We start from the raw sequence: 26,346 nt of genomic DNA on the forward strand, positions 1-26,346 counted from the left end.
AAAATATACCGTCAACGACAGAATGTAGGCCAGTTTTCACTCTTGTAGCGTCTTTTCATTCCTTTCCTTTCATCCTCTGGCACATACAGTGAATGGAGGCTGGTCATCGTGGACAGACTGGTCCCCCTGTAATGTACGCTGTGGTCGCGGTGTGCAGAAACGTTCTCGCACTTGTACGAATCCAGCTCCTCTCAACGGAGGAGCCTTCTGTGAGGGCATGTCGGTGCAGAAGAGCACCTGCAACACACTGTGTCCAGGTAAGCACATGGACGCTGTCTTCAAACATTGAATTTCCCCTTGAAGGATTGATAAAGGAATTCTTCTTCTTCTTCTTCTTCATGCCGTTAGTGTTAGTGCATACACTTAAAAGCACGCAGTGGTCTTTGAGTTGTCCTCCCACCTCACAGGTTCGAGGTAATAATTCTTTAAGTCCTGAAAATCTTAGAATTGATTTCAGGGCTGCATGCTATGAAACGCTGAGATTTAGATGCTTGAAAGCATTGCATTCATTGGTTATTTCTTGCATTAAAGGAATTCAAGTGCAGCATTTTAGGGAAGATGCGTATTTGCTTTCTTGTCAAGAGATGGATAAGAAGAATAATGCCAGTCCAATATGTTCCTGTTGAAAACGAAGCTATAGCTGACAGGTGATTAGCTTAGCTTTGCATTAAGACTGGAAGCAGGGGGAAAACTGTTCACCAGCACTAATGCTCACAAATGGTAATGTCTGTACATTCGGTATGTAACTGCAGTATACAGCGGTATATCGTCTGTGTAAATAAGATATATTTTTTGTATTTTTTATATTTTACTTTATTCTATTACTGCATCTCATCGTGCAATCCTGTGTTGTGTAATGACAACTAAGAACAAACTTTTGTTGGTTTACTTTCTACAAAACATATTACGAACAACATTATTTGTAGTTTTATGGAGAGGAATGTGCTGGAACTATTTCTTGACCAACTTAATTATTTTTTTGGGAGGCCTGTCATCACAGTTACTGAGCCTGGGACACAACCCCCCATAAAACAACAAATTGTTGTTTTTACACTTTGGCCTTTGTACAGATTTAACAAACAAGATGTTACATGTTAATCATTTAGCTTTAGAAGTGCTGGTGCTGATTTTGTACCTTTTTGGAAAGAGCCACGGTAGCTGTTCCCCCTGCTTCCACTCTTAACGGCAAGCTAAGTTATCCGTCTGCAGAAACACACTTCATATACTTCATCTAACTCGTGGCAATAAAGAAATTAAGTGTATTTCCCAAAATGTTGAAGTATCCTTTTAAAAAATAAAGCCTGCTGTGTGGCAGCCAACTATAACTAACTAACAATTTTAACAGTGTCCTTGAATGCATCAGTGTGAAGAGGTTTTCTTTTCGCTCACAAATGCATCGCCCCCCAATAATACATTAAATGTGACCAAAAGTAAAGGCAACAAAAGGGTTTCTGTGACTGATGATGGAGTGTTTAAAAAGCCCCTCTGCACGCTGCTTTTAATACCTGTAATTAACAGAGAATAGCATCAGTATTGACTGTAGGAAATAAGTCTAAAAGCTTGAGGGACACTTTGCAGTTCCATCTCACCGTGAAAGCAGTGCGCATCTCATTCTGCTGATAGTGACAGTGGTTTAAATCGAACACAGTGGCCCTTAAAGCAAATGAAGAGAGAAGGTATGGGAAATGGAGAGGGGGTGGAAAAAAAGAATAGCGTAAAAGAACGTAACTGAGAGACACAGAAGAAGCAGAAGCTCAGAGTGGAGCAGTTCCAGTTATCAAAACTTACGTGTAATCTGCTCGGCCCGAGTGTTTTTTTTTGACAAGCCCAAATTTATGATTTCAACCACAGCACCGGTATAAAAGGGAATTGCTCATCAGGTTTAAGAAGAAAAAAAAAAGTAATCAGTGGAAGGCAGTGCACTCCTCCAAACATTATCTCCCCTTTGCCAAGTGCCTCCTTCTAAAGGATTCTTTCTCCCACATCGGAGTTTTAACATAAACAGGGTGCATTTGCGTTAAGATTAGCAGAAAGAAGGGAACCTTTAGAGCAATTGGTGGGGGAGAGGAGGCTTGATGGAGTACGGCGTAAGCAGTGCCATACTCAAGTGCTTCGAGTCGGCAAAGCAGCACAACACTTTGGCACCCTGAGGAGGAAAATGGGTTGTTTTTTTCAGTTAGAGCAGCTGTTACCTTCAAAGTGTTTCTGAAAAAGTCCCAAAAAACTAGTAAATAAATTAACTGATGCACATTGTTTGGATCTTTTCTAAGTAAAGTGAGCTTCTCTGTCAGGGCCTCTACCCAACGCAGAGTTTTGTCAGTCAAATCAGACTTAGCTGTTCAATACAAATATTTGACTTTGACGTTTCGTGGTGAAAGACTGGTTATTGGTAATTTTTTCTGTCATTTTCTTATTTTTTATGCCTGTAGGAGTGTTTGTTCGCACACTGAAGGGATGACAGTGTACTTCCACCATGCATCATGCACCTCAAATATGTGTTTGTAGCCTCCTTGTATCCTTAACCACTTGTATTTGCATGTGATTCCCTTAGTGGACGGCAGCTGGGGAGAGTGGAGCGAGTGGTCAGTGTGTAGTTCAGACTGTGACCGGCAGCGCAGCCGCGAGTGTACCGCTCCAGAGCCCAGACACGGAGGACGGCTGTGTGACGGGGTGGCGTTGGCTTCAGACAACTGCACCGGCGGCCTCTGCACACAGAGTGGGTAACATCACCATCCCTCTCCGCTGCTTCACAATGAGAAAAAAATATAGTTTAGGATCATTACTGCCAGTCCCATTGTGTTCAGGGACTGTGTCATTATGGATTTACTGTTTATAATTTTTTGGCAGTGTGGGCTTGATCATGATCGTCATTATAATCACGGCCATTACCAGCACCCTCATTCATCTTCTTCATTATTCATCCACTCTACTCCACACACACATAACACGCAGTGTGCACAGGCATGGATGCATACGTAGTAATTACATCAACTGAGACTCGTAGCTTTCAAAAAGGTGAAAGAGAAACTCTCATTGTGATCTTTCTCTGTCTTTGCAGATCGAAAGTTGCTACACGATGCTAAGCCACAGGGTGAGTTTCTCCTCAGCTTCAATAACTTACAGTATGTTACTTTAAAGATAGCACTGCCCGCAAACAATCGCCTGGAAGAATACCTGTGCAATAATTTAGTTCAAAGGTGCCCTCGTTCGATTGCATTGCAGCCTGGTTCCCAGAGGCCAGGCTGCAGCGCTCACGCTCAATACTGGACCGATTTTTTTTTTTAAAAGTTGTTGCCATTAGTCCCTTACACAGAAATACATGAGGAAATAGGGTCCCCCAGGTAAAGACAAAAATACTAAAATTCCTCTTTCAGACGCCTCTGTCTTTATTGAGGACCCCGACACACCACTGGGAGTAAGTGAGAGAAATGTGTCCGACAGGTGGATCAGCCTAGCAAATCAGTAATTGTATCCAAACAGAGCGTGTTGCCATGAAAAAGGGAACAATATTTATATTCTGATGTCTGGAAAGCAGCCACGGTATAAGAGGGATAAATCACTCTGACAGGTGTGCTTATGAAAAGGAACACACTCTGCATGACTCATTGTGAATTCTCCCGCTATTAAAACAGAGTTATTTCAGATGCAGATGTTCTGACAAACAGGTAGCATGCAAGACGTATGAAGAGTGAGTTGAAAATGTAAGTGCATATATATGTTAGCAGTTATTAGAAGAAATGCATTTAGGGTAAAATCATTCAAATTCAGAGCTGGTTGTGATTTTTGTGTCATAGAGGACACATTTTGGACTGATGACTTTGATGGTTAGTGAGTGTTTTCTCCACCCTCTGCATTCATTTTCACTCCATTTACAATAACATGCTGTATGTTGGATCACATTACTTGTTTAAAAATGTACTCCTGTATTGTTGAAATGAACATTGTGGTGGTTAAACTGCATTGTGTCACCCGCTTCATATGTCAGCCCTCAGTAGCGTGCTTGTCTCTTAACGGTTAATGATCAGTTACAGAGGGTCGGCTGTCGATCAGAATAAAAAAGTCCATGTTAACATTTCTCTAGTGCAGGGGTCTGCAACCAAAGGCTCTTGGGCCGTGGCTCCCTGTAGCTTTGCCAAAAAATGATATAAACAACGTGTAAATAACGTCTTTTTTGGACAGTGGACAAGGGAACACCTGTTATCTTAGAGTTCAAGGTGATTTTTCCAAAAATATTACCTGTAACTAAAATATGCATCACATGCTAGGTCTACTGCCCAGTGCCTTTCCCTGCAGGGGGCTAATCTTGAGTTAGTGACCCGCTCTGGTATGCTAGCCGCGGATAAACCCCCCAAAAAACTTTGTAGGAAAATAGTGTTGCGTGGACATATTCATTTGCTTTGCTTACCTGTGTGCTTGATATGTGGTGAGAAATTAACAAACAACATTTTTTAGGACAGGTAATAATACCAATAAATTGTCAACAGTAACTTTATATAAACTTTTATGAGCTGTGACATCAAATATGTTTTGCGGCTCCAGACAAATTTTTTTCTGGTAGAAGAGGGGGAAAAATGGCTCTTTAGATAGTAAAGGTTGCAGACCCCGTCTAGTGTGAAGCCGAAAGTCGATGTTGGGGGACTGGATAACTTTCTAACATTCTGAACGCCACAAACGTAAGTTACGTAACAAACTCACTCATTTGAACCCAAACCATGATCTTTTCCTCAACTCATTTAGGTTGTTTTGTTGACTAAACCTAACCAAGTAACATTAGTGTTGTTTGAATTCACGACGGGACTCCTAGAGCGGTATAAAGGTGACGCCATCGGGTCCTGACCAACATAACGACTGTTACCACGTGAATAGACGTAAACACCCTTCTGAACTAGTATCAGATGTAGATGGCTCCTTCTAAGCTGTATCTTTGAGGCTGATAACCACTGATAATGGCCATTCGATATGGGTGATTGTGTGGGCAGCATTATGTTAATAACAATTATGGGGGATGATCAATTCTATCAACTGAATCAAATTACCTCAGTGTTACTCCTGTGCCAGCATACTGTAAATTCCCCCTAATAGAATTATTTTTGAATACATCAGGTGTAGTATTTCAAGCCAAATGGCCGGTGCTTTGTGTTTGTGTATCCATTGCTTTGTGCATTATTGCCGTCTAGGGCAATGGGCCATTTATGTGTTGATTACTGCTGCAGTTAAAGCCACAGGCACACGTTCTCCTTACTTGTCCTTTAACACAGTTGTGTATTTGTGTTTGTCAGAAATGGGGGGAAAAGAATGCAACCGGGCTGCCAAAACTTCCCAAGCCCCCAATTAACCTGCTACTGTAGCCGTTAATGCCGCTTTGCATATTTTGTCAATTTCTCCTCATTTGAGCTTCAGGCTACTTAGAGGATTTCTCTGCTTGTCCTGTTTCAGCACAGATCTCATTATCTTTCAAGAACAAGCTAGCAGCCCCTTTCTTTCCCACTCACTCCTTTCCTTTGTGGACTTGGACGCTGCAGTACTGGTGGGAGCAGATAGAGCATAATCATTGCCGATGAGCTAATTTAATGAATTGGTTTTGTCACATTATCCCAGTGGAACGCAGAATGCCTCCAACACCAGAGCCAAGCAGCGTTTGAAATGACAGTCAGGTGCTGGGTTGATTATAATCGTCTTCCTTCCGAGGTTCCTCATTAGTGGCTTTAACACTCCGCGGCGGAGCAATGAAGCTGTGCATGAGGAGGCAGGGCACACGAGGAATAGAAAACAAAAAAGGCGCTAAAGTAGTTTGAAACTAAGGTAGACTTGCCTCCTCCAAAACACTTTTATATATTTAACTCGGCTGATGTTCCTGAGCAGATTCACAGTTTATTCTGGGTGAAAATGTCTCCCAGCTTCCTCATTAATAACCACAGTGGACTCAGAAAGCAAAAAGTCGCTGAGAAATCTCTCTTCTCTTACTCACTCTTACTTTCCAAGGTGTGGAGAACAGCAGTGACGTGGCCCTGTACTCAGGCCTTGCTGCAGGGGTGGTGACGGTGGTGCTGCTGATCGTCGCTGTAACTCTTTACCGAAGGAGCCAGAGTGAGTACGGCGTTGATGTCATCGACTCCTCCGCCCTCACCGGGGGCTTCCAGTCCTTCAGTTTCAAGACCTCTCGTCAAGGTGAGCCGGTGCGCCTTAACCCCAAAAATTGTTCCGCGAAGTGCTGCATCCAACTGCGAGCACAGGCTTCCCACCAAACACTGCATCCGAACTGGAAAGTAACAGAAGATAATGGAGCAGATGTTACTAGTAGTTGAAATGACAGAGGGTAGTCAGAGAAGATGGGTATAGAATCATGAAAAGCTGCGTTGGATAAAATGCTTCCTGTAATCATTTCCCTCTGATGTATCTGACATATCCCAGCGATAACTGTGATATACAGTAGATCTGTGATAGTGCACTGTGTATATTCAGGATACTACAGCAATATGTCTGGATAATCTGCTCGAGTCTGGTGCCACATTGGATGATTTAATTAATTCAATAAGATATGCATGCTGTTAGAATCGTGCATAATTAGACTCAGCGCACCCCATAAATTAGAGACTAGAGCTGACACATGAATAAAAACGCTGTATGGCTCGCTCGCACGTTCACACCTTTCACACCTATCATTCCGGCTAGTGTACGATAGCTACAGCTATTTAATGAACCTATCGTTAAGGACCCCATTCTAAGATGATGACTTTGGTTTTAGCTCAGTTTATTTTATTTTTATTGAATTTCATTTAAACCTGCACTTGATTAATTTAAAAAAAAAGTTTCTATATTACTTATACCGTATTTTCCGCACTATAAGTTGCACCTAAAAACCTTCAAATGTCTCAAAAGCCGACAGTGCGCCTTATAATCCGGTGCTCCTTATATATGGACCAATATTGAGCCACAACAGGTCTCGCAACTACGGTGAGCAGCCGCCGACTCTATTTTCCCCCGTAGAAGAAGTAACGCGCGGTGCATGTTGAGATATACGACTGCGCGAAGCGTGCCGTTTCATTTCCATGTGTGTGTTTGTGTAAAGAGCCCAAAATGGCTCCTGTTAAGAGACACGCTTACGACGCAGAGTTTACACTCAAGGCCATTAGTCACGCAGTAGAACACGGGAATAGAGCAGCAGCCAGAGAGTTGAACATGAACCAATCAATGGTGCCGAAGTGGAGGAAGCAACAAGACGACCTCCCCTGACTGTTTTGTTGACATTCCCTTTAGCGCAGCTCCATCTAATGGATGCAGAACGTAACCCCAGCCTCGAGTATAGCGTCTGTTCTATGCGCCTTATAGTGCGGAAAATACGGTATATGTATCTATATATACATATATATATATATATATATATAACAATCTCAACACACACAAAAGGGGGTTTATGTGTTTTTGAAGAGCGTCTTTACCATCTAAAGATACAAAAAGCGTCCTTTGCACTTGACTTTGCAATGAGAGCTTGTTAAAGAGCAGTTTAAGCTCTCCACCACCCAATTTTCAAATAAATATAACCCCAGCTGTGGCACTACACCCACCTTGGGACAAGTGGGTTCATTTAGATTCTCACTGAAGATGACCAAACAGCCATTTGCAATGAAAATACAGCATAATATGTCTTTGCGGAAATAATAATAATAATAAATGTACTTATTTTTGTATGTTAACTGTGGTATCATAGTTTTCTCATTCTCTTTGGCTCAATTTTTAATTGAGAAATGTTGTTTTTAAAACAATAAGTCCAAATGAATTGAACATTTACTTAGTTGTTCACAACAGATTTCAATTTATTTTTTATTCATGCAAATTAGACGTATTTTGGCACTTGTGCAAAAGTTCAATTGTCTACAATTTGCACAGTAATCACTTCTGTGGTCTGATTCTATTGCACCCAAATACTGTATACTGTTATTGCATGTAATATAAACCACAACATGCCAGTAAGCTGTACAATTTTGTATATGTGAGTTCATGTGTATAGATATGAATTATGCATATATCCCCATGTATAGTTATATAACCACATACATTATTAAAATGCTTCAGGGGCTAAAATGACTGGGTTTCATTTTTCAGTTTGTTTACTTGAGCCTTGTGAAGATTCTCTCGGCTGTAGTACGCTAAGTGTCCAATAAAATCAAGCCCAACCTATAAAGCACACATGCATTCATTGCTTTATTGCTAACATCTGTACACCCCCAGCAATAAACGCTCACTGAGAACTTATGGTAACTAGCACATTTTGTGCTCTAACTAATTGTACACTTAACTCTTATGTATTATTACTCAGATCCTCTTTAGTACCACAACTTAAGCAAAATATTAAACACGCCGCGCATCATCATCATCAGGGTAGCGAGTCGGTTTGTGGCATTATCCGCTGTTTTGGTGTCGTTTTACATTAAACATAGCTTCATTTAATTATTCATGATTCAAAAATTAAATATGTAATTTATAAGTGTTGCAAATTAGTGTTTTTTTTCCACCCGGCTCCCAAATGAGCATTTGTAGACCCGTGTTTCCAATCACGGAAACATCAGAGATCAGAAGCGGGGGGGGGTGTTTTGCCCCACAGATTGAGGCATATTTTTACAAGGCTGGCATTATGGGTCACCACAGCAACAGCTCTCAGCAGGGCATAATAAAGTTAATTTTGATAACGCAGCAGGATACAGGAAAAGCTTTAATCTTTGTCCCTGTTCTCCTGAAACTGCATAAAAACCCAACATGCCCTCCCCTCTTTAAACTGTATGTTGCAGCCTGCTTTACAGTGCAAATACGGTACAGTAGCTGCACAGCAATCAGTTCCTTTTACTTATTTCCCTGCAATCACGTCCTTGGTCGCTATGACAACCGCTCACCCAGTTCCCAAAAGAATAAATCTGCAATGAACACTTTTTTATGGTCATTAAGAGAAACCACGCTGTTTACCTTCCTTGACTGATCCACAAGAGAGGTGTAAAATTAGCACCATTCACAAGCAAAATGCTGGTAATGGATGCAAGTGGCTGGTAGTCTTGCTTTACTCACCAGCCCAAAAAAACAAATGGTAATCTATTGAGTGGCTGGTAAAAAATGTAACATTCACTGGCCATTTGGACAAAGTTTCCACCCTGTCCACAGTACGACATACCTAATAATCGCTACCCTCTTATGTGATTCAGTGCATCACTGGCCATAGCTACAGTACTAGTAGCTACTGTAGATGCTGTTTTAACAGCATTTTAAAGTGATCTCTGTTACTTTCATGAGCAGTATGACTGGTAGAGACTTCCAGGCCACCATAGCTCTGTACAGAACAAAAACAAACAAAATGGGAATGCAATCCGTCATACAGTAATTTTTGTCACAAGTGTATATCTTAAATGGGCGGCAGTAGCTCAGTCCATAGGTGACTTGGCTGGGAACCGTAGGGTTGCTGGTTCAAGTCCCTGTGTGGACCATGTATGGAGCGTGTCAGTTCATCTCCTGGGCACTGCCGGGGTGCTGTTGAGCAAGGCACCGAATCCCCAACTGCTCGGGCCGCCGATCACTGGCAACCCCCTCGCTCTAACATCTCTCCTTAATTGCATGTATATAGGTCCTGTCTGTGCATGTGTGTGTATTTCGGGCCTGTGTGTGTGTTACATGATTAATAATAAATGTCCCCCTTGCGGGATTAATAAAGTTATTCTTCTTCACACACACTCACACACACGTATGTATATTGAAATATAAATATTAAGATTATAAACTATCATAGTACTTAAAAGCAATACGTCCGATCATCCCAGCATTTGATTTAAAACCCTATTACATCCATTTAAAGCATATTGCTGAGCCCACCTGTTCTGTGCCAGTTGCCACTTTTAATTGATTCATTGGTTCAGTGCCATCGCTGTTTCCATGGTATTGATGCACAAGTACTCCTAGTTGGATAAAAACTTGTCATGACACGTTTTCAGTTAAATTGTCGTTGATAAAGGCAGTCTAGTTTAAAGTATCCACCCCCGCATACAGTGCATAATTGCTGCTTGAATATATCTAATTGTTGACTGTTTGTTGCGTTTTCTCTGTGTGTGTCTTTCAGCGAACCCCCTGCTTATTAATTCATCACTGCAACCTGATCTGACAGTGTCGCGTACCTACACCAGCCCCATGTGTTTTCAGGACTCTATTGACAAGGAGCTGATGGCCGAGCGCTCACTCCTCGACCCGCTGCCTGATCTCAAGGTCAAAGGTCAGCGAAAAGAAGTGTTTAAAAAGACCCTGTGTGTGGTGCTCAGCTCCTTTTGGAAGGAAAGAATTACAGAGCATTTCCGCTGCTGCAGTCGGAAGGGATAATCCATCTTGCTTTGAACCTGCTTTGAGGCAATCTCTGAGAAAGCTGTCATACAAAGAAAAATGGTCATCACCTTGAAGGGCATCACAAATTGACCATTCGCTAAGCCACGTCCTCCTTAGTTACTGTTGCTATGCCTGTCAAGCTTTCCATTCTTGCACGGAAACATATGCAGTTTCAGTCCTAGTGTCGGTTTTGCTGCCTGAAATATCAACTGTTGCTGGCAGATTTTATCGGTTACAGCTAAATTACTAATTTAGCTTACATAAACTCCATGAGCTGGATTTAAAAACCCTCTCTCCAGATTACCGTTTAATGTCTCCAGCAGCTTTGAGGATGAGGAGAATCAATGTTCTTGGCAAATATAACATACCCACGGATAATGCTAGCCAAATGCCGGTTGGCCTTGGCAGTAATGCTCAGTTACCACTCTAGATAGTAAGCGAGATAGCCAGACCTGCTACATTATACACACTGTTTAATCCCTGAAAGACCCCAGGACCTCCTGCAGGCGGTCGTTGTGTCCAAGATCTAAAATCAAAACCGTTATAACCTAGAGCGAGAGCTTTTTGCAGCATTGGAAAAGTAAGCATTTCACAGCGTACATGTGTAGTGGACCAGGGTGACCCGCCCTGTTCTGCCCCAGGAGGGACAGCAGTCATCCGTTATGATGAAAAACACCTCCATGAAGCACTGTAGTTGGTTGACTGGATTGACTCGCGTCTACAATTAAGTCCAAACCCAGTGCCACCAGTCAAGATCGCTGCCTTTAGAACGGCCAGAATCCACTTTTTGGCGTCTAATCTTTGTCCTTGGATCGTCAACTGTCTCAATTCATGTTTAAGAAAATGGTGCTCCAGAGTGTTTTATGTAGTTATTGTTTTAAACATGTTATTGTTGTGAACATGCACTACACGCAGATCCTTTTCATAAGGCTTCTGTCTTTCTTGTCATCATGTTGTGTGTTACGTGTTATCCAGTGCAACATGGCCTGACAACTCGCAGTGGTTCCAGAGTGTTAGCCCGTAATGGCCGCTGGAGATCATCCCGCATACATGATCATGTAGAAAACAATCTTAAATGAAAACCATAATAGCAAGAGCATTAATTTTTTGAAACAGAAAGCTAAGGCTTCTGTCATTCGCATCATCATGTTGTACATTCGTCGTCACACGTAATGACGTTACGTGACATTCGGTGCAAAATTAGGCTTCTACCAAAACGCCTTTACACAAAAATGAGCGTATCGCAAAAACTAAAAAGGTACATCGTTCAAATAACGTCGAGAGTGTTAAGAAATATTGAGTTCATGTGTCTACATTTAGAAATGTTTTGGATCAATAGGTTTTGTGTGTTTATTTGGTAAAATTTGATGAAATGTCTAAATGTATTTTTTTTATTTATGACTTAATACTTTAATACTTTTATTAATTATTATTGTTTAGTGACCTACATAACCTTTTAGCTTAGGTTTTACAGATTTTAGGGATATGAAGCGTTTGAAGATGACATCACTATAAGCCAAATTACCAATGTAAGCAGTGGCGGACTGAGTTCAAATTGTTAAAGAACCAGTGTGTCCGATTTAGTGGCATCTAGTGGGGAAGTTGCAGATTGCAACCAATTGATAACCCCTTCTCCAACACCTGTCTTTCCAACTGTGTAGTAGAACCTACGGTGGCCTTCAGGTAACGCAAAAGGCCCTCTCCAGAGCCAATGGTTGGTTTGTCTGTTGTGGGCTGCTTTAAACACATGGCAGGCTCCATGGAAGAGGATGCGCTCCTTGTGTAGATACGAACAGATCATGCTAGGCTAACAAAGAAGCAACGGTTCTTAAAACATAATTATAAATATTCTATTCCATTTCTGCCAATAAATCCCCCTAAAACCCTACACATTGAACCTTTAGATGCTGAATACCCATCTTACCACAGCCCCGTGCACTCTGCAGACCATACAGAGTTTGTTTACCTGCAGTAACACAGTCACTGTTGTTTCATTGTATCTCTAGGGGTGGCAGAGAGGGCAGAGTACCATGTCATGTCCCACCCTCAGACATTTCCAAGGGGCCTGGCTCCAGACTATAGAGGAGTTGCAGTTGGGACGACGCTGGGCAGAAGAGGCAAAAACCTCTTTACTCCGCAAGTCTCTTTGACTCTCAGCAGGCCTCTCCACAAAGCAACCGCCGTGTTCGGTCATGCTGGAGGCAGGCTGGTGGTACCTAACACAGGTGAGCCCGTTGCGGGGAAATTTCTTTTTCGATAGCGTTCCTGTGTGTACACTGAATTTCCTTCACCATAAAACTAGACGAGCTGAAATCTATAACTTTCCACACTGGTACATGGAATTTAGTATTGCATTTTTAAGTTGTTTGACCTTGTTAGTGTCTCCAGCGAATATGCGGTTAATGTCTTTGATCCACAGTAATATGAACATGAACGTAATACTCACTGAAGTGAGGAAGTTAGACTGGTGTTTCTAACCGACCGCTGCGTCCTAAGGGTCATCGTTTCTCAGCGTACGGAAAGTTTTCTCACCGCTCTTAATGTATAATTCTTTGTGTTTCACAGGTAATTTAATTCAAAAAGCATGTTCAGCTCAAACATTTGAAAGAACACACCGTACACTATGGAGAAAATGTTAACGAGTGTGCTTAATGTAAACCTGATATGCTCAGTCTACCACATTATCCAGGCAGCTCTTTCCCGTGGCCTACATTCATCATCTTGTCCCTTGAGGGCCTTTATCAACTGCAGTGTAGATTGGCAGTAATTGTTTATCATACAGTAGAATATTGTGTAAGTGTGCGTGTACCTAAGAAACAGTGTGTGTTTCGTGACAAAGAGACTGCTGGCAGCATTGATTCATGAGCCCTCTGGGACATGCTTCCTTCACCTTTTCCTGGTGCCATCACCTCTCTGACTGTCACCTTCAGTAAAGAGACCTGACAGCCGGGCAGGTGTGTGTGTGTGTGTGTGTGTGTCGTGTATGCAGTCTGGCTGTGCGTTGATCCCTTTTTGCACGTCTGCTTCTCTGCAGGTATTAGTCTGTTGGTGCCTCATGGGGGGATCGTAGAAGACACTACCTGGGAAATGTACATGATCATCAACCAGGAGGACAGCAGGTGAGGGACTCTCAGTGAGGCGGCGCAGGCTGCTTCTAAGGCTGCTCTCTTTTAATCTTTCAACCCATCGCACCGCATCGCCCATCCCTCTTCATGCCACATCGTCTCCTCCTCTCTTCGTGAACATGCACTACACGCAGATCCTTTCATACGGACAATACGCAGTCCCGTGTACAGTGCTGTAAACTTACACACATACAGATGCAAACATATTTCGACCCAGCATGGGGTCCTTGCTCATCTTGCAGTCACTACAGGGGAGGACATGATGTGTCATAACTACATGGTAGCTGGAGACAGTTAGCATTACTGCCTAAAGCAGCTGTCTCAGCAGCGATAGATGCACGTTGGTAGCCTGTTCTGTGTTTGTAGACATAGCGGTGACAATATCTCTATCCACCGTGACTTGTTCAAGTGGTAAATATTGTGAACTTTATATAAAGTCAGGACGATAGGGGGTATTGATTTGGGTTTTGGGTTCAGTCGAACGTGATATGCTACAAAGTTTAGATGACTGTTGCCTGCCAGCACAAGTCTATTTCTGCAACTTTGCCGTTGAGATTTTCACAAAGCTATTACTTGAGGTGAAAATGACAGGACAGATAAGAGCCATTTGAAAAGGGGTGTAATACCTTTGACTTCTTCGCTACAGAGCCTCCAAAGGTATCTGACAACCAGGAGTCAGCTTTTGGACATGTTCCTGATTTCTAGCAGACAGTATCAATGTGTCAGCATGCCTGTGTGAAACCCTGCTAGCGAGATATCGCCTTGACAACACGGCTAACCGCCTGCGTCTCAATAAAAATTCTATTTCTACCGAGTGAGAATCAAATGTGACATTTAGTTCCATCTGAAATTCATCTGTGATTTCACCTCACTTCCATCTATGCATTAAGTGCCGGAGGTCGTCTGGGTAAAGATACAGCTCAAAGGTCACTAATAGGTTGTGGCTCTGAGCTTGGTTAATGCACTAGTTATACATTCGCCTGCCTAAAGTCTCCCCGACTCAGCCAAGCTGCTGCCCTTCAGGCTGCTGCTTTGCTCTGATAAGCCTGATGCTGTTTACTTCTCTGACGAAGCTGCAGGAGCCGTGCACCGCTGAGCTGTCAGTCAAAGCCTATCTTCTGACAGCCGCACAGTCCAGGGGAGAAATTGGATCCTTTCTTCCCATTCAAACTCAGCCATCTACATAAGACGCTGCTTTGCTCTGCGAAGAATAGGAATCGATCAGCTCTGGCTCGGTTTCAGGTGTTCGCAAGAGCTTTCACTGGTCCTCGGGGCTTTACGAGGGTTGTTTTGTGTGTGATCTCCTGCAGCTCAGCAGGGGACAGTGGGTAGTCCAAGGACAGCATCATAGTGTGGGACAAAATACGCCTGACGGGATGTGACTCACGGAAGTTTGAGTCAATGAGTTGAGCAGTATCAGACTCATTTTTTAAACATACTGTGCGGGGAGCCACTGATTGCTCTGTAGTGTCAGTCATGCTTGCCTCACACTAGGCTCCCTTTTGAATTTTTGGCTGGTGGGTGTTTTTGATGTCATGTTATTTGTACTGTCCTGAGTTGACCGACTTGTGTTCGCTGCAGGTTGCACTGGCTACTTGGCTAACATTAAATGCTAACAGTAGCTATTGATTGTCCCGGGATGACGACTATTAACATTTGATGAGATGGTAATGAATTAAACAGCTGTCAAAAGCACTGAGGCTGTTCACATCATGCTCTGTGGGTTCTACACCGAGTAACAGGGATACTGTTTAAGAGGATATTTTTTAAATTAATTTTTCATTGCTGTGAGCACCACAAATTAAATTTCAAACAGCTCCATGATGAGCTGCGTTACTAGATACCACAAGAGTGTTCTTGTTTGTTTGTTTGTTTAACTAGTATAGTGCGTCCCGTATTGCCGCTTCCAGCTTTTTCAAGAACATGACACCTGCCATAACATAGTTATGTCCCCTTGCAATGTCAGAGTTTACACGTCATTTGCTAACAGCTAGCTATTTGGGACAAGAGTATTTCCTGGAACAAAGTGTTCATTACGAAAGTTAAGCTTGAAATGTATCACCTCCGGGTCACTTGCTCTTTATCTGTTTTTGAACATACTGTAGCGAGCGATGGCGAGCGAGCTATACACACCGTGCCGTTTGGTGTTGTAGTAGTCAATAGGGGTCCCATCTCAAAATACTACACAGTGTGTAAATACCGCACTATTGACATGAAGTCCCGTAGATCTCAAGAGCTCACACTGAACACTGCACTTCCTTAGGTCCTCGGCGATACACCCGCCAAGTGTGAAGTCGATTGGACGAACAGTTGTCAAGAGAATCGAAAGACAGACAGACAGAAAGAATTTGACTCCTTCTATTGTTGTTTAATTTTAGTGAACTGCCCCTTTAACTAAACATATTAACTCATTTATATCATTCCAACTCTGAAGCACAGTTTTATGGCTGTATTTTAATTTAGCTAGACCCTGATCCCGTATTTCTGTGAGCCCTTAAAAGACAGACTGTATAATGAGGGACAGTTAAAATGTTATTTATAATTGAGGGCTGAGCAATGAATGTTACGCTGGATGCTTCTGCGTGAGAAAGCGAAAGAGGCGTGATTTGTGTTCGGCACATATGAGAGAAGACTAATAACCCCAATCTATTATCTACACTTGAACCAGCATCCTGGAGTGATATTTCTTTGTTCTCATAACAACAACCAGAGACGCTAAATAACCATCTTTAATCTTTGCTCACAGGCAATCTGGCTAATTAGCATCGTCTCAGCAGCAGGTAACCTTGGTTTTTTTCTGAGCCTGGGGGCTGATTTGCAGCGAAGTGTAGCTGCGGGGGCCACGGTGCTGTCAGTAGGTGTGGTTTTATTTTCAGACAGCAGATCATAACCTCTTTTATTTTGTTGATTGGTAACAGTGTAAGTTTTCAGCACACTGCGAAAGAAACTATTAAGTGAAAAGGAAAAGAGCCAAACAACCCCGACAACATACACACACACACACACACACACATACGCACATACACACACACACACACACACACACGCACGCACACACACTCACTCACTCACACTCACTCACTCACTCGAGCACACACTCACACGCACACACACTCACACGCACACACACATACACAAGCACACGCACACACATACACACGCACGCACGCACACACACACATACACGCACGCACTCACTCAGTCACTCGCACACACACTCACACGCACATACACAAGCACACACACACACACAAACACACTCACTCACGCGCACACACACTCACACGCATATACACAGGCACACACAAACATACACACACATACATACACACACAAACACACACACACACACACTCACTTACTCACTCACTCACTCGCACGCAGGAAAGCACACACACACACACTCACTCACTCACTCACTTACTCGCACACACAATCACACTCACTCACTTACAAGCACACAAAAACATACACACACATACATACACACACATACATACACACACACAAACACACACACACTCATACATCTCCCCTCTCTTTCCCACGTCCATCTTATTCATAAAACAATAGTCATTCATCTTCCAGGTAATTATTGTAGGGACGGAAACTAAAACAAACTCCTGCAACAATCAAAGTGCTGTTTCTTAATTTTTCATAAATTCAAAAATAAGAAAACTACCAGGAGCTGTGTCCCATCCAACTGTGTATACTAGTACACAATAGTCATTGTCTGAGCAGAAACAATAAGTTGTTTAGTTGGCTGGGAAAAAATGAATAGTCCACTATTTTGATGAACGACTGGTTGTTTCATTTTTCTGGTAAAAAAATACCAAATATTTGCAGTTTCCAGCTTCTCAATTTTGAGGATTTGCTCCTTTTCTCCATTTCATATCACCACAAACTGATATACAGCAAAATTCTCTATAAAAGCTTTGTTAACAATTTAGTTTTGTCAGATTGGGTTAGGGCAGAGCTATGGAAAATGAAACCATAGCCCATAACATCTTAGCCCTTCTTACCCTCAAGTGTGCACAAACCACAGGTCATGAACTTTCATTTAAAATACAAAAACGTGAAATTATCAGTTATGGTATCAGCTGGAAATCAAATCCATATTGTGCATCCCTAATCAAACTATTTATTGTGAAATAAATTGTAATTACGATGGAATTGGGACACAGCTATTGCCTCGGTCATACACAGTCAGTTGGTTTAGTGTTTGCGTGTCAACATGAGAAGTGCGACCTATAAAAATTCTGCCCTCGACATCTAACTCATTCTCACGCTGTTGCTGTGTCCTGTGTTCGTGTGCATACATGTGTGGGTCCACGCACACTTCACACACTTGTGATGCATCTGTGCCTGCATGTCAGGGTTTGTCCCTGCCGCACTTGTATTAATGGTGTTGAAAAATATCCATGCTGCTCCAGTGACAACAGCACCAATATCGTGTCCTGTAGATGCGAGGTGTCCAGCCGGGCCAGCTGCATGACTGATGGTGGTCCCATTGATTGCTCTCAGTCTTCAGGGCTTCCAGCCAAGATTGGGCCCCTGGCCAAGAGCAGCTTGGCCCAGCTAATCTGTCACCGGGCCGGCCAGAGCAGGCTTCATAAGCCCCATCGACCCACAAAGCTTACACTCTGTGTGCTAAAGCCTGTCCTCCCTAGCCTCACTGTCCATTAGTCTTGGTGCTTTAATCTTCCTCTATCTGTGTGTCTGTGTGTCAGCTAGTCAGGGATTGATTCATTATGAGTGTCCAAGGATTTGAGTTTACTTTGTTCATAAGCAAAGGGTCAGACCCCGCTATCTGAATACTTGTTTAAACAATCATTCATTAGTCGTGATGTTCATGTCTTCACTTTCATACGCTCTTTGAACTCAGTGATTTTCTTTGCTGCATTGAAATGCAGTCTGTGGTATCATGATGTGTGTTGTTTCAGTACATTCCTTTACTGTACCTCTGTGTGTGTACAGTACGGTGTCTGAGGACGGGCCGGAGATCTTTTTGAGCCCCGCGGTCACGTACGGCCCACCAGGGCTTGACCTTTCCTGTCCAATAGCCATGACCATAGCCCATTGTGCGGAGGTGGCTGCTGATAATTGGACCATCCGGCTGAAGAGACACATGCAGGACAACAAGTGGGAGGTGAGTATTTTTCTATTCGACATCAGCTGTTATCGGTTCTGTAACATCAGTGCAGAATGTTAACAAGTGCAAACACGCAACTTTCCGCAGCACCCTGAATATCAAAACTCTCGGATAGAACCGCTGTCACTTAGTTTGACGAAAGTTTTCATCCCGCAGTGTAGTCATGCAAGTACGGGGCTGATTTCAGGGTTGCCAGCTCCGATTCGTCATTCTGTATAAAAAACTTCTGCCTTTCAAGCGCCACCTCATGCTGTCACACATCCAAAAGAAATGTCAGACCAAATGCAAATGACGGCTATTAGTCATCCAAACACTCATGACTTTTCCCAGTTTAATGATAATGGTATTTCAAAGCATAACTCTTTCATGGAATTGTGAATAATGCATCGCAGCTGTTCATAAAATAAAGCACAACAAGCACAATTTACGTTAGAAGGAGGAAAAAAGAAGCGCAATCATGTTTGTACACACTGCACATGGCTCCTGTTTGTCTTTTGTTATTAATTATATGGCGAAACAGGCACCAGGGAATATGCATCATCTCAGTTATTCTTTCAAATAATTATTGTACCAGGACCACTGTGACTGATTTGCATTCACGCGAATTGTAGAAAATACCATTTATCAAATCGATTTAGCTACTTTAGCATTATTATTTCATCTAAATCAAATAACCATTTGGGGAAACAAGTGTCAGGAAATCACTACTCCCCTTCTTCCATGGAAACAATGGTCCTGAATCTGCAAGAGCTGCTCATTAAAAGCCACAACAGAGGTAAGCTCTAGTTAAAATCGTGTCCCTGCGCTAGCTACATTGTACGGAAGGTGCAAACGGCCATGCTTGCGGACATTTTTTTATGTATGCCAAGACACAAGATCCAGATCGAGCTCACGGTGACAGACTTAAGAGGGTAGCAGAAGGACACGTGTGTGAGACACACACATACATACATCCGGTTTTAAAAATAAGGCTATACAAAATACATATATGGAATTAATTGGATTATATTCACAGTAATTAACATTATAGTAACAACAGGCTCACCAATTTAAGGTGGGCTGGCATTTAAGGTGGACAAGCTATTCTCATTACAAGCCGCTCCTCCCAAGTTTTGCTTCAGGTGGTTTCTCCTGGCTTGAATCTTCCACCATTAATGACATTAATGACGTCACCAATATGGAAATTAAGCTCTGGCGTTATTTGCGCCTATTCGCTCTAATAGCTCAGGATCCACAACAGTTGAAGGGTCGTCTGGTTTGACCACGCAGATGCGAGTGGCAGCTGGTTTGACAGTATATGAAGGCATGGCACTCCTGATCTAAGATTAATAAGTAACTAAATAATTAATATGTGATTTCAAGATAACGGCGTTAAGAAAATATGGCCGTTCTCGTCTTCCATATTTCAGCTATGTCAAAAGTGAAACTTTTTCAAAACTGCTAAAAGGTTTATGTGCTTAGTCCAGTGTGAGGGCCGAGCCAGGAGAAAGTGACAAGTGTGCTTTTTTTAAATATTCAACACCTCCTTGCTCTAAATACTCCATAGTGCTACCTTTGCTGCTGTGGTATTTCTTTTCACACATCAAGCTCTTACAGTAAAATAGCACCTCTGAAAAGTCTTTCAACTGTGTCCTGTTGAGCTACTTCACAGTCGGAGACTTGTACAGACTTCTGACTTCAATCCAAACACCCTCTGTCCATTTCCTTGTGCCGTCTTGGCAGAGTAGACGTATCTAAGATGCTCTTTTAGTGTTTAACTAACCTCATCAAAAAGCTATGGGGACCTCATCGAGGCAGAGTGACCCCCGTGCCAGCGGGTTTGCGTGACCTTGGAATGCTTGCGGCTCTCTCGCCAGCTTGGTCCTTTCACTATGTGTGACATTTACACAGACGTAATTTGCCAGCAGACATGCTGCACAAAAGGGAGCTATCAAAAGACCCATCACTGATGGTAGCTATATGCCATGGTGAAGAAGAGAATAGGAGAGAGCGATGGCGGGGAAGGAAGAGGCAGACAGGGAGATGCAGACAGGTTGAGAGAAAGAAGAGATGTTCTCTAAGAAAATGTAACGGCGTGACCCATCTCTGTCACGGGGAAATAATGAGCCCTTTATCTCAGGAAGGATGCTTCCTCAAAACCTAATCTCTGGAATTAGTGATATAATGGGAAATGGAGGTCTCTCTTCCTCTCTCTCTGTCACCCTATCCTTCTCTCTTCCCTCCTCCCTCGCTCCGTCTGCCTCTCAGTGCCATCCACATTAAAGCATTGCACTTTTGTAACGTTAGAGTTTGACTTCATCATTTCTCCCCAGCTGCCTGGCGGGGATGATCCTTGGAGATCCGTCATGTCTGCTGCAGCGCTAATGGGGCAGGTTTAGGAAGCTGTGGGCTACTAAATTACACTGCATTGCTTAATATGGCTCAGTCATGCCATATGCAGAGGGGACCTGTGGGTCACAGTTATGTTTCAAAGGTGATTTAGGGAGGATTGAGCACAAGATGAGGAGCAATTGGCCATCAGATACAAATGCACCCCGCTAATCTATTTTGTCAGTGTTACTGTATCCCCATCTGTTTAGTTGATGTGTCATTATTCATTTGGCCCTTGTTCAGCTTTGCACAGGTCCTGATCCTGAGTCTGTATATGAGGGAAAGTTTTGAGTTTACTCTTTGTAAACTTTTAATAATTAATATCCTTAAACACTACAGCTCCCTTTATCATTTAAAATGCTGCTGTCATGGACTGTGACATAATCATTTTGTGTCTATAAGCTAACAGATAGAATAATAGATCTTTCTCAACACTGGCTGAATTGTGTTCAGTTTTCAGTATGATGATTAAGTTAAAGGTGACATATACTGTCACATTGAACACTAAAGCTAAATGCTTCAAATAATGAGGTTAACGTGTGTAAAAGTTATCCCTGTGAGCAAAAACTCCTGACTCAGACCGTCCTTTCTTTCTACTCTCAACTCAAGCTTAGATTCCTCCCTATGGTACTCTGCTCCAGGCACGTCACTGCAGTGTTTACGTTATGCATGCGTCTAAATACTTACATCAGGTTAACCTGTAACCTCGGTCGCAAATGTTGTTCATTTCTCCCCAATTTCACATCACATTCCCGCTGAAACATGTTCGATTGAGTAGTTTTTGGTTTAGAAGCCTTTATTGGTATTTTTTTTAAGTGCTTATAAACTTCTATACTGCTGCAATGACCGTACAGAGATGGCGAGAGCACAGAGAAGACCCGGTCAGATCCAGGTGTTCTGGCTTCACTTTCAGGAAGCTGTCGAGCCGTTCGTCTTTTTATCCAGTCTATGGTGAATACAGGTGCAGCAGCCAGGGGCAATATGGGAAAAATAAAGCGTTTTGTTTTCTTTAAACATTAAAACACATGTAAATATGTGCTAGTATGAACCTGAAAGTGAACATAATAGGTCCCCTTTAAAGCCCTTGGCTAAAATCCTTGGCAGTAATTGAAATGTTAATATTCATGAATCAGTATGCTCATAGGTGGGTGCTGCGTCCTCAAAACCAAAAACCATCAGCGAGGCAGCGTTCCATTATTGAGCCGTCCTCGTGATTAACCCTAAATGAGCTATTAACGGCTCCGAATATGTGCTTAATGCATCAGAACTAACTCCGGTCTCTCCTGTCGTGTCCCCCCCTCCAAAGGAAGTGATGTCTGTGGACGAGGAGAGCACGTCCTGCTACTGTCTGCTCGACGCCCAGAGGTGCCACGTGTTGTTGGAGCACCCGGGTCGCTACGCCCTGGTGGGGGAGCCGCTGAACCAGGACGCGGCCAAGCGGCTGCGGCTGGCTGTATTTGGCAGTCCGGATAACGGCAACTCTCTGGGCTTCACCCTCAGGGTCTACTGTGTGGACGACACGCCCCATGCATTTCAGGTATGAGGGAGGATATGGAGGGAAGCAGTGAAGAGAAGGGATGATTCAGTGGGAGATGTGAGGAAGTTATTAGCTTAGAATTGAATAGTTTTGTCTTGTCAAAAATGTCAAAAGCATTGATTTCTTTTCACTGTGACCTTTCGTACACGATAGGTAGTGAAACCTACTGTTATATACAACAGGAGGAAAGCTCGAAAAGGTGTTTTCTCCAAGAAGGAAAGAAAGAAAGGCCATCTCCCAGAGCCCTCTCGTTTTGTTGTTTGTCACGGGAAATTCCCGTAATTGGCATTGCCTTCAAACTTTATTCTGACTAATCGTCAAACACGGCTCCATAAGTTTTTGTATGTTTGTCTGGAGTCACCCAAGTTGTCAGATTGTCTATGAAACACAATCTTCTGAACAGTTTCCATTTTTATCTGTTAGTCACACACGCTGTGAATAATCTGTTCTGCTGAACCGGTGTTCAGAGTTGAAAATGTGCCAAATATGTCCCCGAGTCTGGCTCGGCTTGATGATGACAGCCCAGGGGATGGATAATTAAGACAAAGGGATGAGCCGTTTGCCTCTCTGTGCCTCTTAATAGCTTTCCAATGGGTCTTATTCAATGTTATAGGACATTGGTGCTTTGACCAGCTTACTGGAAGCCTTTTTCACATATGAGCCTCGGACAGTGTCAGGAGAATTAGGTCCAGAGTTTCTCTTTTGGCACATACTGCACACAACAGGAGATTCTCTGTGTCAGATGCCTTTTCTCTTACTGCAGATACTCTCTTTGATCCATCCAGTAGTTGTTCTGACATTTCCCTTCAAACCACAGATCCATAAAGAGACATCATGAAAATATGCCAAAGACTGTATGAAAAAGGGACGTAACATACCCGTCAGGGCTGTTCTCTCATGTTTATCCAATCGTCCTCAGTCGCCATCTTGTCCGGCTTTAACGCCGCCTCATATCCTCTTACCAAAAAAGGGTTAGAGTATACCTCCGAAAAAGTATACTCTAAAACAGGGGTGTCAAAGTCAGGCCCGTGGGCCAAATCTGGCCCGCGGTGTAATTATATTTGGCTCGCAAGATCATATCAAGGTTCTATGAGAGCTGGCCCGCGAGTATAAAGCACATACACGTCTACTTTTCGTTAGCAAACATGCTACCAGTCTCTGCAGAGAAGCTTAATCCACCCCTCCCCAAAAACGCCCAAAAGAAAGATGGAGAACAGGAGCTTTCAGCAGCGGTGGGAGGCAGATGATCTGTGTCTGAAGGTAAAGAGCTGTTTGTCACCGTGGCTGTAACCAAAGAATCAAACAGAAGAAACACCGGGACAAGAACAAGGAGCTGCACTGAAAGGGTTCAACATTACACATCTGGAGAGAAGGGAAAACATGCACACTTGAGGTCTTTATTGGTTTGTTTTGTAAATATTGAGTTTGGCCCGCAACTTTGTCGCCGTTTTTAAATTTCGTCCACTGTGAATTTGAGTTTGACACCGCTGTTCTAAAAGTATACCTCCGAGGAGAAGTGAGGGCCAGTGGCTATTCATCAACTTTAACCTCCAATCAAATAAAAACTAGCCTGGTACAAAAAAAAATAACCCCCCTTCATGTTGTAATGGAGATATGACCTAAACATACAGACTAGAGCAGGGGTGTCAAACTGATCCAGTAAAGGGCCGTGTGGCTGCAGGTTTTCATTCTAACCAAGCAAGAACACACCTGACTCAACTTACTCCATCACCTGAACTGTCTTCACACAGTTGATTGGATGGACCAGGTGTGTTTTTGATTGGTTGGAATGAAAACCTGCAGCCACACGGCCCTTTACTGGTTCAGTTTGACACCCTTGGACTAGAGTGTTTCTTGTACCAGGCCTTAAACAGGTTTAATGATGCTGTGAAAACAACCTGTTTAACATGGGGGTCAATGAGAAATTGCGCTATTGTGTAAACTACCCTAATGGACACTTGGGGAACTGCAGTTTTTGGGACTTCCTTCAGAATCAGAATCAGAAATACTTATTTCTTATAATCCCAGGGGGAAGTTGCTTATTGGATCAACCAGGAAGTCGCTGTGGTGGGGGCTTTCATTGCAAACCCTTGAATAGTTCTTCACTTATACTTCACACTAAAAATGTTAATATCTCCAGCATACTTCTAATACAATATGATATGAAACATTGGATATAAGAAATGTACATGGCAACGATTTGGCCGTCGTGGCTGGTGTTTGTTCCTGTGAGAATATCTGTCTGGGTTGTTTTTTTTTGTGCTCCACTGAAGATCTGCCTGTTCGGTAACATTGCCACTGGGAGATGCTTGATGACTAGGAGACAAAGAGGGACTTTTAATTACAAAGACAACAGATGCTCCAAGGTTGCTTCTCTGCCCTTTCTGCGCGTAATTTAATTTGCTCTCTGTTAATTAAATGTGTTTCAGCATTGCATTCCATGTGACAAGTATTTGAACGCGCTAAAATGAGACGCGTTGGTAGACGCGGCACCAAATGGCTGCTGAGCTCCTTAAACGGTGCTTTGTGGAATGTTTGCCCTTCTCCTCTCACACAAAAGACACCTTTCTGTTTAAGTATTCTGTAGCAAACACACAGAGTCATTTGTCTCCTATCTTAATTAAACACCCACACAGCTTTCCTTAAGTAGCGCTGATAGTCGCCCTGTAAAGCCACTGGCTTTGCTTTACTTTTGCCTTCAATTAAAAGGTAGAATTTCATGTGGACAAAAAGAAATTGGACGTAGACGCCAAGAACCAGTTCACCCCCACCTCTCCGTCAGTCAGACATGGTTATTTGTTCATTGTTCATTTCTTCTTCTTCTTTTTTGTTGGCTTTTGTTTGTGCTTCATACGACAATTAATTTCCCCTGTGAGCTTGAAGTAGGAATTGATCAGGTTCAAGACAGCCTGTATGCTTTGAATTCCCCCCTCTGTGTGCGTGTGTGTGTGTGTGTGTGTGTCTGTGTGTGTCTGTGTGTGTCTGGGTGTGTGTGCATGCATGCGCGTGTTAAAGCACCAGAGTATGTAAACACAAACAGGCAAGTACATATCACAGATTCAGAAAATTACAATATCACAAGGCAGGAAGGCAAAAAGTATAATGAAATTGACAAAATGCTTTCATTCTCTGTTTGTGTCTGGTCCTTGCAACAATCTGTGCTGCTCTCTTTATTTGATCTTTAGACTCTAGCTGTGTCGGGGTGTCACTCAACCAGTGTGTCGGTTTCATTCATTCTGTGTCTGGCTACATGTTGTGAGCAGACGTGGCTCTTTGGGGGCCGCCGTTGAGCCCAACTTTCATGGACCAGTCCCCCTGCGTGCATTCTGAAGTTTAAAAATGCCACTCTGCTTTTATGTTCTGTTTCGAGTTCGAGTCATTTTTAACATCGTGGTCACAGCGTCTCTCCAAAAAAGACGAGATGAAACAGAGAACAGTTTATCCAGAGGGAAATTGCCCCGCGTTAGCTGCAAAACAAAGTAGGAACGGTGCAGAAATAAAGAGTGTGGTTATAAAAGATAAACAAAGATAACAATAAAGTGCCAATCCAATACACATCCAATACTTACAATGTCAAAATCAGGTTAACAGTATGGATCATAGACAATCAAACAATGCACGAGCGGAGCGGCGTCTAATATATGCACTACTTGTGTACTTAATGTATCCTCATATTCATTTAGGGAGGCCTGAGAGAAGAAACTGGGAGCTGAAATCGCAGACGTGATGTGGATGGCTTGTCTCGAGAATATTCATGATAGTTCAATCAATGCAAGAAAATCTGATACTATTCAAGGTCGTACGCAGAC

General features: G+C 42.8%; 1 protein-coding gene across 1 annotated transcript in view; it reads left to right on the forward strand.

Moving 5' to 3' along the window:
* The window catches only part of LOC310958480 (netrin receptor UNC5D-like), a gene marked incomplete at both ends in the record, with an annotated part of 192,546 nt that overhangs the window by 159,139 nt on the left and 7,061 nt on the right, over positions 1-26,346 (forward strand). The window contains 9 exons of the mRNA XM_083929444.1: positions 90-257; positions 2,552-2,716; positions 3,059-3,091; positions 5,983-6,168; positions 10,097-10,246; positions 12,360-12,578; positions 13,388-13,472; positions 18,456-18,627; positions 22,307-22,537. Of these exons, the coding sequence (XP_083785570.1) occupies positions 90-257; positions 2,552-2,716; positions 3,059-3,091; positions 5,983-6,168; positions 10,097-10,246; positions 12,360-12,578; positions 13,388-13,472; positions 18,456-18,627; positions 22,307-22,537 (1,409 nt within the window). The remainder of the gene's footprint in view (positions 1-89; positions 258-2,551; positions 2,717-3,058; positions 3,092-5,982; positions 6,169-10,096; positions 10,247-12,359; positions 12,579-13,387; positions 13,473-18,455; positions 18,628-22,306; positions 22,538-26,346) is intronic.

This window comes from Echiichthys vipera, assembly GCF_963691815.1.
Source record: "Echiichthys vipera genome assembly, chromosome: 16".
NCBI lineage: Eukaryota > Metazoa > Chordata > Actinopteri > Perciformes > Trachinidae > Echiichthys > Echiichthys vipera.